Source organism: Botrytis deweyae (assembly GCF_014898535.1).
Source record: "Botrytis deweyae strain B1 chromosome Unknown BDEW_028, whole genome shotgun sequence".
NCBI lineage: Eukaryota > Fungi > Ascomycota > Leotiomycetes > Helotiales > Sclerotiniaceae > Botrytis > Botrytis deweyae.
In genome coordinates, this window is record NW_024066235.1 from 308,906 (window position 1) to 323,004 (window position 14,099).

The window sequence follows — 14,099 nt, forward strand, 5'->3', positions numbered from 1 at the left end:
CTTTCCATCAAGTCCCAAGTAAGAAACATGGCCTACAACGATGATGCCGTTCTGGCAAAACTTTCCGCTTTGAACGAGACACAGGAGAGTATTGTAAGTACCACTCTTGGATTCCAGGTAATGAATGGCCGACTAATATGATCTTCAGGTCACCGTTGCGCAATGGATTATGTTTCATAGGTAGGCAGATATTATTGACCTCGTCGACTTTTCAATGTGCTTATCCTTTGTCTAGGAGATATGCCGACCGTACTGGACAACTTTGGCTTCAAAAATTGAAGGATTCTGGAAGTAACAAGAGATTGAACCTGGTGTACCTCGCAAACGGTAAGTTATTTTCATTTTAACTCGAATTTATCCTTACCCCCCAAAATGTGCAAACATATGGTTCGATTATCTAAATCATGTCTAATGGTTATGTCTTTCACAGAGGTCGCACAACAATCCAAAGCTCGGCGCAAGGATGATTTTCTCATTGCATTTTCTCCCGTAATCGCAGAGGCTACAGCTACAGCTTATAAGGGAGCTACAAGTGATGTCCAAAATAAGTTGAAGAGAGTCGTGGAAGTTTGGAGACAGAGACAGATTTTCGAAATTCCTATACAAGAGGCAGTCGAGGCTCGAATCGAGGGTAGGTCAGTCTGCGGATTTGAAATAGCTTATACTGATAATCGCAGAACTAGAGAAATCAAGATCCTCAAACAGGAAAGGATTGGGCGGATCCCTTTTCTCCAACAATTCATCGTCGGCGCCAAGCGAACTTCAACCTCTTGTAGGACCCCAGCAAACAATATCCAAATTGGTACTTTCTACAAAGACTTCTACGAATTCGGCGAACAATGATTACGAAAAGCTCACAAATCCAAATACGCCAACTCCGTCTGCGCCAGTCTATGCTGCTCGACTCAATGGCCTTCTCAAGACTTTGGCAAACGCCGAAGGAGCTGTGGCTGAAGTTATTAAATCGCGTAACTTGCTGATCGAAGGACTGGAGAAATTGCTAGAGACAAATCGTAATGCCCTAACAGAAGAAGAGGCTCAGCTTAATCTGCTCTCCTCGCGACGTAATGAAATCGACATTAAAAAGAGGGATGTGGAAGACAGTATTATGCAGGGTCTCGCAAACAGCAGCGAGAGCACACCCGCAGATGGCAGTCCAGGAAACCAAATGGGTACTCCTAAATCCGAACCTGATCGTCCGGAAGTTGAACCTCTATCACCTCCATTGCGCCCCATGAAGGAAGAAGCCGCTCAACAAGAGTCACTTCCAGACTTTGACCTCAATTCCTCGGCGGCTGCTACTAATGGTTCGATTTACACATCCCAATCTATGTCCATGTCACCAACTTCCGGTTTGGATTTGCTAAGTAGTGTTTCTACTAGTTATGGACGCAGCAACTCGATGAGTAGCATTAAGAAGAGGAAATTGAATGATGATTTTCCGGAGATGGGAGGGGATGCTATGGAGGGGTTGGATGCGGATGTTGCCGAAATGTTGAGACAGGATAGTGCGGGTGCTTGAGACGGTAAAAAGGGAAGGGGGATTCAGGATTGGAAATAAATGTCTATTCCAGGGTTGGTGATTGCGAGCGAAGTTGGGGTTGTAGGATATGTACTGATATAATGAAGTGGGGAGGAGGTTTTATCGCATCAGAGAACGAAGGACGCAAAATTCAAGATTGTCGAATATACCATGGTTTGCGGATACAATGTGCAGTAGGGGTAATGGGATAATTTGAATTGAATTAAAAGTTGTACATGTTTAAATTAACAGGTGTGCCAGAGACACGAGGGAGATATTGCATTTTGTGATGTGACTTGAAATAAATTTGTGAACTTTTACTATTCGAATCTTCAAGAAGACATGATTTTATATGTCTGCTATGATTACCCGAACGAGTTTGGGTATCCAAGGTTTTGTTGAAAGATAGTTGATGCTGCTCACTCGATGTTTATGTAGATTGTTGTATAATGCGCTGAGGATGTACTGGCCGTCATGCCCGGTTCTATGGTCATTGGTTAATCTTGCTAAGTCGTGTGGATTGTATTTCGTCCGTTGAGTTGCTTCGAGAACTGTGGACTTGTGATGGATTATGGATGTCTTGAAACCTAAGACGCCCCTAAAATTCCGAAGAGCGTTGAAATTTAAAAGACTTGAATGGGTGAAGAGTGGATGAAGAGTGGATCTTATATGTATTTACTTGGGGGCCATAGGTGAGTTTTGGAGGTAAAAGGGTAGGAGAGGAAGAGGGGAAGAGGGGGAGAAGTAGGTGATAAACCAAGGAGTTGATAAAATTGTGCGGGCGAAGGCATTGATGTATCCATGGCGGCGAATGGAAATGGATATGGCTTGTGCGTTGTCGGCGTTTTCGTCGAAAAATAGCACTTTCGGTGGACAGACGCGAAGTTGGAGATTTTCTTGATACCTATGTAACGAGTAAAGGGTTCTGAGATTATGTGCGGGATAGGGAGGCTAGTAGAGGAGCGCATATTGATGGTAAGGAAGTGAGAGGTGGAGAAGTGGGATTCTTATGAAGTGAGCAAGAAGGGATAGGATACCATGCGGATGGATTCTCATGGATTCTCGACGATTCATCGAGACATTTAATCCGTGATTGTGTTAATAGGATGGTACCCCTGGACCATAACAAAAGCAAAGGACGAATTTGAGGAGTTGAGATGTCAGCGAGTATGATGAGTATAGGGGATTTGTTGTGTCAAATGTGTATAGTAACCCTTGCGCTAAGAATGTGATGAGAGTAAAGTAGAAGATGAATGATCATTACCTTAAATGCTGGATTGAGATTGTTTGAAGGGACCTCGATGACTTGATTGATATCGATGCGCGAACACTAAAAGCAACTGGATGAAGGGTGTGGTGGCTCGTGCATAAAGGAGAGTGAAGAAGGGAAGCGAGTTTAAGAAAAGTGAAAGGTATTTGTCTGGTCGAGACATTACGACATCCGAGACGCAAAAGATAATTCTATTTCAGTTATCCAACTCGAGTTTGAGATCATAAGAAGTTCGTTCACAGTGTAATTCAATCACCGGAGATGAAGATCGATTGATAGAGTAAGAATCAGATTTAATTTCATCTTCGTATCAATCTTGAACGGCGTGACTCTCTATAAGATTTTCTAGCTCTCCTTCCAACTTCTTCCACGAAAACCATATATAAGAGACAACACCTGGCAACGCAGTGGCAGTGATGATCCACGAAGAAATGTACAAGCTCTTCTCCCAATCTTGTGTAAGTGACGTGGGCAGAAAGAGGATCGGAATGCAGACCACGGCATGCATGAAACTAATGGTTATGTACGTTAGCATTAGAACTTGATAGGAAATCCATCCGGGCATATACAATCTGAATGCAAACAGCCAGAATATAACTGAAATAATTTGCTGTATAAGCAAAATTGTAATCAATAACCGCCAAAAATAAGGCTTGACGGGCCCCAGGCCTACACCACCCAACATTGTTAAACACTTCACCGGCCCGTCTATATAGAGTTGAGCCATCAGTCCACGGCCAGCGGCGATATAGGTGAGAATTCGGATGGTAATTGGTAAATCGGTACGTTGTAGTTGTGGCGCCACGCGCGCTAGGAGATCGTGAATGGTAAGGAGCGGCTTGTTTTGTTCGTTCATGTTCACAAGATGAACAGACTCGGGGTAGTAAATAGGTTCTTTTTGATATAGTTTGTAGGTGAAGAAATTGAGGATGAGGATGATAACTAGAACGAAGATAGATAACGATTGAAATGTGTATGATACTATTTGTGATTTTTAAACAATGGTAAATGGTAATGGTGTGGTAAGGGTAACATCTGAGGAACGAAAAGGAGATTATTAGTACATTCTGAAAAGAATCTTTACTTAGCTTGTTGTTAGCTTAGCCTAGATCTATGTTCTAAAGCCAGCAAGAAAATCATGACATCAATATTTTTGCGAATATTATTCATATAGTTAAAGGGGGTATTGTTTCTCTCTCGCTGTAATAGATTATACAATCTAGGACTTCTTGAATCTTCAGGAAGGGGTCTGGAAGTCCTGAGAAAGTTCTTTTCTGTATTTATATTCCAAAGAACAAGGTCTCTGAAAACGATCTGTGTAATTTACATCAGATTACTATGTATAGTGTACAATCTAATGTATCTGGCTTCTGCGCTGTTCTAATAGTAGCGTGAAACTAATTATCAGGTCATGTGATTCAATGATTGAACTCATGTTGAATTCAAGTGCAGCACTGTGTATGAGCAGCGAAGACATTGACCGAACAGTCTCTCCCTTACTAGAAAGAATATAACCGCTCGTCATCATCGACCTTCCCACGCAAAGAGGTTTTTGAAATGAATCAATAACATGATGAAAATATTGAACCATTTCGACAATGCGAAATGAGGTCAGGCACGCTCAGAACCATGTGTCGCCAATGTTAAACTTGAATATCTCACACACTTGTGATGTAGGACTAAGTGTCGTTGTGAAGAAGCGTCATTTTTCCACGATATGAGATAATTAGACGAAAATTGAAGAGGAAACTTCACAAAAATCTTGAAATGTGAAATGACTTCTTGCACAATGATTCTTCTGACGTGGAACTGAGTAGGTACATATATCATTGAGGCCAGTAAGGTGTTGCATTTCCATGGGGTTTGTCGCCAAATATTCGAGGTATAATGAAATTGATCTATCCTTTGACTTCAATGTACACCGCCGCGCTCCTCGAGATCCCAAGCATCCACATACTCTATCGTTTCGCTCGCAACCTCTATCCCTTTCCGAACCAAGTCTTGTGTCCCAAAACCATTCTCGACATCATGTACATAGATCCTATCATTCCAATATCAGTCAAACCGTTCCTGCCTCTTATAAAATGCTATACATACCGGCGAAACCTCCCCAAAGAGCGACGTAGTATGGGTAGAGCATGATCTTGCTGCGAGAAGTCTGCATAACTTATCAGAATTGTCCTTCATAATAGCCGTGGGTATTTTCTACCCCCACCCCCATGCCTGGGAATAGAGAGCAATTTACGTACTTGGTTCCATTGACGAATGTGCTTCTTAGCACCTTCTTGGAAGAGCGCCTGGTAGTAAGGAACGCGGTTCTCGCGGAGTTTGTAGCTATTGGGTTGAAGAGTCAGCAAATGGTCTTGCAACAATTTCTCGCAGGTTCGGTGAAGGGTGGAGTCGGGTGTAGCCATGATCTCCGCAACCTCTCAACATATACCACGGTCCTGTGAAGACTTAGAATTGTTACTTACCCAGCCATTGTGTCTGTATTCGAGGCGTTACTGCGGTTTGTTTGGGGTATTCGAGGAAGTGGTTCGATGTTGAATTCGCAGGAAGCTCGGATTCAAAGCCGCGCTAGTGTTTATGACTAAGCATTTTCAACTTCCAAAGCAGCCCCAAAATATTTTGAAGAAAGACAATGCTCGATTAACTTGTAAGCTTTAATAAAAAGCATGCGATACTTTCTATGGCAGTGATGGATCTGTATAAGTATCTGACCGAAATCTCAAGGGACGGCGCATCATAATGCGCCCTGCTTTACAACGACTCATCTCTAGATATTCATCATTGAATCTCCTTCGATATCTAGTACACGCATCGAATACCCCGCCGTCCGCCAACATCCAATATGATTGTGCTGGTAAGAGATGCAATCGAAACTACGCAAGTGTCAGCATTGGGCTTGAGGCTGCCAACCAGTATGACTCGCAACATGATAGCCTTGTTACCGCCCAACCAGCCATACGGCATGTGGTTTCGAAAAGAGCTCCGAATGGCTCCCACACCGTCATGCCTCATGCCGATACGAAATCGATGACTACCAAAAATTACAATAGATGGAAAAATCACTTCACACCTGGCGAACTTGAATATGAATCGCGTGTATCCGAAAGGGCTCGGGAAGGCGCACTACGATTAGTGGATAACCCGATTTATGAGAAGGATATTGAACTCTGGGCGGTGCTCTTAGTATATAGGCAAAGAATCTATGGTGATGAGGGAGTGAGGATGATTTGGGAAGCAATAGTCACCAGAAGCATCCAATTGCCAGTCGAGGGTTTGGCATCTTGGACAATGTGGAGGGCCTTCTTAGATTTAGGCCTAGAAGATAAAGCTGTGCTCGAAAGCATTATTCGATATGCGGATGGTCTACTGCAACAAACCGGTCAACGTTGGAATGGACTTTACACGAGGCTCATGTATCATCTTTTAATGAATCACAGGGGCGCCGAAGCATTTCAATGGCATCGAAGATTGATGGTGCATCATTCACCAGAGGCTAAAGCTTTCGAGAAATTATGTTACAGAGTGATTACTTTCGGGGGAGATATCGAAGCTCTGCGGAAGATTTATGAAGGAAGTAGATTTCATGTATCATATTCCAGCATCTTGGTACCATTATATCGTCGAGAAGAATATTCGTCTGCATACAAATGGCACTTCTCGCTTTTCCAGAAAAAAGACTTTCCTAAAACTGCAAGACCTACGGAAGATCTGATTCGACTGTTGACAAGATTTAGAAGCCCGTTGGGTCTTCGGGTCGCCCGCAGCTTGGTACATGCAGGAATATCCATACCTCCTGGTCTAGAGCATGAGCTTAAAGGCACTCAAAGTATATCTAGAGAGATGATGAATCTTATTCATGGTGAAGTCTTTCATATTAAGCCTAAGAAATATGATGATGAGTTGGGAGCTCGATGGCTTGCTACAACTTGGGTGCCATTAGATGTATCCATACAATCCATTCACGCACTGGGAGTTAAAGAAATTGGGCCCCTATCTTTTCAATCTATTGCTCTGCGGGATCCGGATACCAAAGCTATCATTAAGAGGCTTGATCAGCTCGCAGATCTTGGTATATCTCCTGGTCAGTCGAAGTTTGTCAAGGCCGTGGAATTTTTTGCGAGAGAGGGAAATCAAGAATATGTAAACGCATTGGTAAACAGCGACCAGCATCCTGCAGCACTTGATGATTGGATACTCCAAGAGAAACTCTTGGCTTCGTACGCAGCGAAAGAACGATTAACCGAGTTCCGACAAGCGATGGCCATACGATTAGTCGGGAGTAGAACTCCTGATTTTGACGTTTACAACATACACCTTAGGATTTGCGTTATCAGACACCAATGGAATGCTGTACTGAAGACATTATCCGATATGCGGATAAATCATATACCGGTGAAACCGACCTCGATATCCTGTATTCTGCAGCAACTCTTGCGACCACGTCGGCGCGGTCGGCGACCAGTGATGGATTCTAAGCACAATAATTTTGATGATGTAACTATGGCCACCAAGATTCTGACAGGTATCATGACATCTGGCTCATCAGTTCCAGTACATCATTGGACCGAAATCATTCGGCGACTAGGGATGCTTGGCCGCGAAAAAGAGTTACACAATTTGTGCTTGTTTCTAGCTTCCTGGTATGGCTCCAAAAATCACGATCTTCTACCTGGTGCAAACCATCTACGAATTCGAGATCGCACGCAACTTCCGGACGATCTAGTTCCTAAGTGGCACCATCAACATCCCCTCAAGTGTCTCTTTCCACCCAGTCTGCAAAGGGCCATTGTGGAATGGGGTTTTCAACGAGCGTTAGCGAGCCCGTCGCCAAAGGTTCCAGGCTTTGTCCGCTCGAGTAACAAAGTAACATACAATATCACGAATGGGATTGTACTTTTGCGAGAACTCCACCATATGGGTGTAGAGATCGAACCACATGCGATTAGAAGAGCAGTTGTTAATCGTCTGATCATTCTCTACGGACCGGGAAGATCCACCGTTAAAGCGAATCGACAAGCGCGAATTCTGAATCCCCTAAGCTTGGAAGAGGCAATAGCTGAGATTGATAATTGTCTACCAGGGACAAAAATGTTCCCTTATCCAGATGCGGCGAAACACATTCGACACCAAGCTAACATGAGATTTTTAAGGATCAGACGTTGGCGCTTGAAGCGAGATGCTAGATTGCGATTGACAGGAAGGTTTTGATTCTAGGGCTGGGATCTGTACGAAAGTTGTATCATATTTTGAATTGATGTCAGGTTTTATGTTTATGCAGTTTTGATATCCTATGGTCTTTGAATCTCTCAAATCATATCAATTTTACAAAGCAATTGTTTCTCAAGTGATCTCTCAGACAGTGTTCCTCTTTAAACTAAAGTACCATCTGTCCGGGCAACAAGAGGTATCGGATGGAAGAAATCACATGCCTAATGCGGTATCCCCAGGGTTAGCTACTAGTCATATGAAACGTGCCATTCCATTCAGAATCGGACGAGAAGGACAGTCGACAAACGCGATTTGATCAAATGCTAATGAGACGGGATCAATCGTTCATGGCCATGAGGAAAAGGCAAAGACGCCTGCAGCGCGGTCTCTCACTTTCTAAATAATACGGGAGCAGTTGCCTAGATGCATCTCATGTGGGTTGAAATTGGGATTTGGGAAAGACAAGTGATGCAAAATTCCTAAGCGATTTTCCCTTTTTGTGATATTTCACATATTCAGAAGCATGCGAGCAAACCTTTCTGATGGAGATAATGTCTTCTCCGTATATGTATACAATAATGAAGAAGTCTATCATCAATGTGAGCCTAATTTGAGGATAGTGACTAACTTTCTACATGCCGATGTTTGTATTGCTACTGGTGATGAAGGTCTGATGACGATGTTTCCACAAACGCCGATTTTTTGAAATTGGTGTTTGAAACCCTGAGTCATGTATATAGATATATGTGTTCGTTCATTCTTTTCCTATATAAGGATAAAAGTTTTGCGCTCATAATTGTAAAGGTTCCTATTCATATCCCTCTTGGTTTTGCAAACAACTCAAATCGAAGGAATCAGATAAAGTCTACAAAACAACAAGACAGCATACCGCATCACTATGTCGAACAGTGCGCTCCCAAGCATACCTCCGCCCTATCTCCCCGGAGATCACGCACAATGGCGTACCAACGGCCGTTACTTATACGTCATAATACAAACGAACCGAATGGAAGGCACTCAGGGGTTTGAGTACATGGTTGAGCCTCCTCTATTCTCGACTAGTGAAATGGTGACGAGCAGGGCTAGGGAGGAAGATTTGAAGGTTTTTGCTAGGAATAGATCAGTTTCGGGAGATTAGGCTATTTGAAATTTAGATGTTTGTGTTGAGTGGAGAGATTCTAGCGATGCTTTAAAAGGGGTTCTCGAGAGTGGCGTTGGATTATTTGTATGTAGTTGACATTCTGATGAACCTCTCGAAATCACCAATGTTCTTCTTTGATCTTAGTATGATGCTCCCATCTGCTCAGCTACACTCAATTCGTGGCGTACCAAAATGAAAAATCGACCTTGCTAACATGAATAAGAAATCAATAATATATCATTTCGAGAATGAATCGATTATCAGTTATTGATTTTGGTTCTTTAGATTCACCATTCCAATTTGAACAATTTTGATTCATTGTTTACTCTGAGATATCAATTCATATTATGGTACATGGGAGAGTGTGCCAAAACTCAAGAGAGCCTTATCGATCCTTTGCTATCCGACTTAGCTGTCCCTCTTCAACCTTCTTCACTTCCCCATTCTCTAACTTTATCATATAATAACACCTAATATTGAAATTTCCCCGCCCTTCCTCGGGACAGATTTCCTCTCTAATGCGCTCCGATCTCACGGTAACGGTAACAAATTCAGCATTTTCAGTCGGAGCACCAATGCTCGAATGAATTTCCGATGTCGAGTTTCGGTTCATGGTAGCGTTGCTAATTTCTGGCGCAGTTTGAATGTCAGATGTGGGTGCTGTTGATATTTCTCCCTTTCCGGTCCAATAAACACGAGTGCCTTTCCTGAAAATTACTTTTGTAGAATCCTGAAGTTCGTTAGTTGAGATCTCGCCAGTGAGTAGGGGGTAAGCGGACGGATGGGAGAATGGATGTGTCATCAGAGCAATTAGAGCAGGAATTGCCCATCAGGGGTTTCTGGTTAGAGTTTGGAATCATGGCGAGAGATATCGACTGTGATATTTGTGATGTAATTAGAATTGATATTATCTGTGGTATTCGAAGATGGTAAAATTTGACTAGTGTTTATTTGAAATAAATAAATGTTAATCTTCTGTTATGGCACCTTCTCGTCTACACGTAAGTTCTGACTTATATAACTGGAGATTGTTACGCTCTTGAGTAGTTTAGATTCACTATGTCTGCAAAACGCATAATTAGCAACTATTCACAAACTAACAACTCTGAATCACTAGCTGGAAGCGCAAACATACAAGTAATTCACCTCCGAAATTGCTCAGGAACACTCATACTTTGTCAAAGCAGGACTTTTCAAGAAAGTTGAGCCTATATCTGGGGTGCCTTGATGGCAATCACAGTCCAATTATACAAATGAACTGATGCCGGTGACTTTATCACGGTGTCTGATAGTCTGGACTGTAGTTTAACAATCAAAAGCCTTCGAACATTCAATCATCAATAAATATTGAAATTGCTTTTATTATCAAATTCATTTGAAATGATTTTTTATAATCAAAACCTCGTAATAGCATTTGATGGAGAACTCATATCACGATACAAAAATCACAGCCCGTCAAGAACAAAAACTTTCAAAATTGGCATCAAAAATCAACGACTTCTATTGTTCCAAACCCAGCCATGTGTTCAAAATCTACGATTCTCACACAAGACTAGATAAACCCATATTGCTATTGCCCATTAACATCCTCTACTTCTTCGCAATTCCGACCGAATCTGATAATCAGAGCCATCTCAACTCCTTCCCATTGACCTTTTGCACGATCGTCTCCCCGTCAACTCGTATATCATAAAAAACGCTAACTTCTTCGGGCATGATAGTTCTACTGGTACTTGTAGTCGAAGCTCCGTTCAAACTTGCTCCTCGGTGTGAACGTGGCGCCGCAATAATGGTTTCGTGTTTCTTAATCACAGCGACACGAATTTTAGCATCATCGTTCGAGTTGTTGGTTGAGGGGGGCGAAGAAAATGAAGAAGAAGATGTTGGTGGTGGTGATGGAGGAGGTGTAGTTCCTTTGTGACCGGTCCACAAGAGTATGTCGCCTGTTTTGAATGCTTCCGCGGATCGTGGAACCTTCAGTATGTTAGCTAGGCTTTGTAACTACCTAGACACAGGGTATTATTTAAGGGTGCGTTCGGTTCGTTTTTTTATTTATTTGAAGAAATTTGTAATGTTGTTAAGATAGCAAAGATATTGAGGCTAATATATTTGAATCAATATTGAAAATATTTGGATAATGTTGAAAAATGATAAGGATAGATAATAATAAAGATTTGTTAAAGAATTACTTGTAAAACTCTAAAAAGCTGCTTTATAGCTAATATATAACAATCTTGAAAACATTTGTTAGTATTTGTCGCTTTAATTTATTAGGAATATTACAAATCAAATAATTCCCTAATAATTTATTTCACAATTTCAGCGTTCGGTAAACCTTTTATTTAAGCTTAGTAAGCATTATTTGATAAATAAATCAGATCTAATAATTGAAATATGCCGAAATAAATCGATCCGAACGCATCCTAAATAGAGGGTATGACGAACAGCCGAGGTATCAGTTTCTGAAGAACTGGAAAAGAGGGCTGCCATAAAAGGAGTTTGGGGTCGGTCCGACATGGATGCTTTTTTTTTGAGGGGTCTGGAAAGTTTCTGTGCCCTGTGTTGTTACAATTTCTCGTGAGCTGAAGAGCAATTTAATGAGTTTCTAGTGAATCAAGGATTTTTTTTTTCAGTTTTCCTCATTTGGCACCCAATTTCCCTCTTATATAAGTGAATAGCTTTAAATATTACAGCAGTGAATTGTTTGGAGTTTGAAGGTTGACTCTATCGTACTACAAGAGGTGTTGTAAGCAAACCACTATCATTCCTCATTCAGGAACCAAACTTCTGTTATTGTGCTCTTAAGTCAAAAATTACATGGTGACTGCAACCACTCTACGTGTTAATAAATCCTTGTCCAAATCATGGGAAGTCATATTATGCGTTTTGTGTGTTTATCAGGTGCATACGGGTGCCATAGAGTCTGGCCGACGAGAACACTATATTGATTTTGCCTGATTAACAACCAAATCAGAAGAACAGAGATGTATGTAGTTGGTGCTTGTTTTTTGTGATTACTATGAATTTGAAAGCAATTCGGAAGCTTTGCGCATTCTTTGGTCTAACGAAAACACACTCAAAGATCGATTATTTCACTTCACTTGCAACAGTTATTCTTTTTCAGCCAGGTTTTGTAGGACCGAATAAAGTTTTAAACATGCGGTCTCTAAGTATGGGTATCCTATGATATTTACATGGAGAAGATGAAGCACAGAAGCAGAATCCCAGTGATTATCATTGTCTTCAAAGCCACCAAACAATTCAACCCCATACTAGAAAATCACAAGCTAATGATTGTTTTCCAACCGTTCCGATACTGGACGCCAGCTTAAATCTTTGCCATTGACTCTGTATTTTATAGCGCCATTAAATAACATGATGTCATACCAGTCATCCACATCGCCGGCTTTCGCCTCGGCAATTCTCCTTGATTGATCGAGACATGTAGAAGAAGATGCAGGAACAACGGGGTTTTCATGCTTCCTCAAAATGGTGGCGCGAATCGAGACAGGTACCGCTTGCGTCCAAATTAGGTTTGTGGGATTAGTCCAATACACAAGATTGTTGACCTCAAACACTTTGCCTGCGAATAGATCGTGGAGTGGTGATGGAGCTGGAGGACCACCGAAGTCGTTTGGTGGATCGGACATTGCGACAAATTTCTCAGCCTGGCACAAAAGTTGTAAAGAGAACCGGTCTTTACAATTTTCCTTCGATAATCTTAGATTTAAACTAAAAGATAGTCCTACTGTAAGTTGTGCATTACATATATAAGTGTTCTTCCCCCATGGAATGAGGGGTTTGATCGCTTAGAAGCTGACTTGATACTGACAGATCTGCTTGCAACAACCGTATGAACTTAGGTGATGACCTTAAGTCATTAGGCTGCTGTAGTGCATTAAGCGAGAGGGCTAGTCTCAACATACCTGTAAGGATTGCTTCTTCCTGTACATAGGTAGCTAGCTCTTTAGACGTAATACAATATTTTCAATTAGAACCTACACCGTCGGTACTACGTCAGCTGTACTTTGCTCATACAAACAATAGCACAAGACCAGTGCAGGTTTGCAAATCAAACACAGATGCTGAGATCACGGATTTCCATATGAATAGCGTAGAGAATTATGATCCTAGATGCTTCGATGATCGGAGTCACGAACTCAAACATTTGAGTCAGAATAACAAGCACATCTTCATATGAACTTCAACTTTCTGAAATCGAATAAGGTGGGAAAGTTGTGGAGGTAGAGAGTTGGGCTTGCTAATGTAACGAGAATGCGTATGGACCCCCCTCCCCTCTCTTCAGAAGAATACTTATTACATATATTTCATTGGTATATAATGTTGTTCATGTTGTTAGTGTTGTGTGTCTGTGTATGATATAAATTGATATCTATAAAACAATCCCATATTTTAAAATCTCTTAATTTAACTAATTGCCCTCTGATGATATATGGCGCGTCATACGAACATTTTTGCTCAGAACGATATTAGATGATAATAATCAAATTGTTTGATATTATTGAATCTATGCTTTTGTTTAATAAATTTTTATATATATCAATTATTTCAAAATAAATACAAAGACTAAATCTCAATTCTAAACCTCAATTTTGAATTTAAAACCTAAATCTAAATTATTGATAAAGTAAATTAGAAAAAAATAAGTTGAAAAGAAAAAAAGAGATTTAGAAAGATTTAAATAATAAGGATAATATTTTAAGACTTTGATTAATAATTACTAAATTTTAGACTATTTTTTAAATATGATTGCAAAACAAGTTTTGGTTATTTAAATCAAAATTTAAAATTAAAATCAAATATAAAAATATTTATAAATAGATTTGTAAACAGATTTTAAATAAGATTTTAGAAAGATTTTAAAAAGATTTAGAAAAAGATTTAAAAAAGAAGAAAAAGATCTAGAAAAAGATTTAAGAGAAATAATA

At 40.8% G+C, this 14,099-nt stretch overlaps 7 protein-coding genes across 7 annotated transcripts; 2 read left to right on the forward strand and 5 right to left on the reverse strand.

Annotated features, from left to right (window-relative positions):
- Window positions 1-27: 27 nt before the first annotated feature.
- On the forward strand, window positions 28-1,522 carry EAE98_009480 (uncharacterized protein; the record flags this gene model as incomplete). The annotated part of the gene is made up of 5 exons (XM_038957101.1): window positions 28-93; window positions 149-180; window positions 236-327; window positions 431-631; window positions 678-1,522. 5 exons carry the CDS (start codon window positions 28-30, stop codon window positions 1,520-1,522), a joined length of 1,236 nt encoding a protein of 411 aa, XP_038806574.1.
- Window positions 1,523-3,102: 1,580 nt separating this feature from the next.
- Window positions 3,103-3,648, reverse strand: EAE98_009481 (uncharacterized protein; the record flags this gene model as incomplete). The annotated part of the gene is made up of 2 exons (XM_038957102.1): window positions 3,103-3,304; window positions 3,362-3,648. 2 exons carry the CDS (start codon window positions 3,646-3,648, stop codon window positions 3,103-3,105), a joined length of 489 nt encoding a protein of 162 aa, XP_038806575.1.
- An 856-nt stretch (window positions 3,649-4,504) lies between these two features.
- On the reverse strand, window positions 4,505-5,401 carry EAE98_009482 (uncharacterized protein). The gene is made up of 4 exons (XM_038957103.1): window positions 5,267-5,401; window positions 5,042-5,126; window positions 4,890-4,950; window positions 4,505-4,833 (listed from the first exon to the last, which is right to left on the reverse strand). The coding sequence occupies exons 1-4, from the start codon at window positions 5,272-5,274 to the stop codon at window positions 4,772-4,774; spliced, it is 216 nt and encodes a 71-aa protein (XP_038806576.1). The 5' UTR covers window positions 5,275-5,401; the 3' UTR covers window positions 4,505-4,771.
- A 139-nt stretch (window positions 5,402-5,540) lies between these two features.
- On the forward strand, window positions 5,541-8,009 carry EAE98_009483 (uncharacterized protein; the record flags this gene model as incomplete). The annotated part of the gene is made up of 1 exon (XM_038957104.1): window positions 5,541-8,009. The coding sequence occupies one exon, from the start codon at window positions 5,541-5,543 to the stop codon at window positions 8,007-8,009; it is 2,469 nt and encodes an 822-aa protein (XP_038806577.1).
- A 1,526-nt stretch (window positions 8,010-9,535) lies between these two features.
- EAE98_009484 (uncharacterized protein) lies at window positions 9,536-10,010 on the reverse strand (the record flags this gene model as incomplete). The annotated part of the gene is made up of 2 exons (XM_038957105.1): window positions 9,536-9,880; window positions 9,930-10,010. The coding sequence occupies 2 exons, from the start codon at window positions 10,008-10,010 to the stop codon at window positions 9,536-9,538; spliced, it is 426 nt and encodes a 141-aa protein (XP_038806578.1).
- A 763-nt stretch (window positions 10,011-10,773) lies between these two features.
- On the reverse strand, window positions 10,774-11,667 carry EAE98_009485 (uncharacterized protein; the record flags this gene model as incomplete). The annotated part of the gene is made up of 2 exons (XM_038957106.1): window positions 10,774-11,124; window positions 11,596-11,667. The coding sequence occupies 2 exons, from the start codon at window positions 11,665-11,667 to the stop codon at window positions 10,774-10,776; spliced, it is 423 nt and encodes a 140-aa protein (XP_038806579.1).
- Window positions 11,668-12,437: 770 nt separating this feature from the next.
- On the reverse strand, window positions 12,438-12,800 carry EAE98_009486 (uncharacterized protein; the record flags this gene model as incomplete). Its single annotated transcript, XM_038957107.1, has 1 exon — window positions 12,438-12,800. One exon carries the CDS (start codon window positions 12,798-12,800, stop codon window positions 12,438-12,440), a length of 363 nt encoding a protein of 120 aa, XP_038806580.1.
- Between the last annotated feature and the right edge of the window lie 1,299 nt (window positions 12,801-14,099).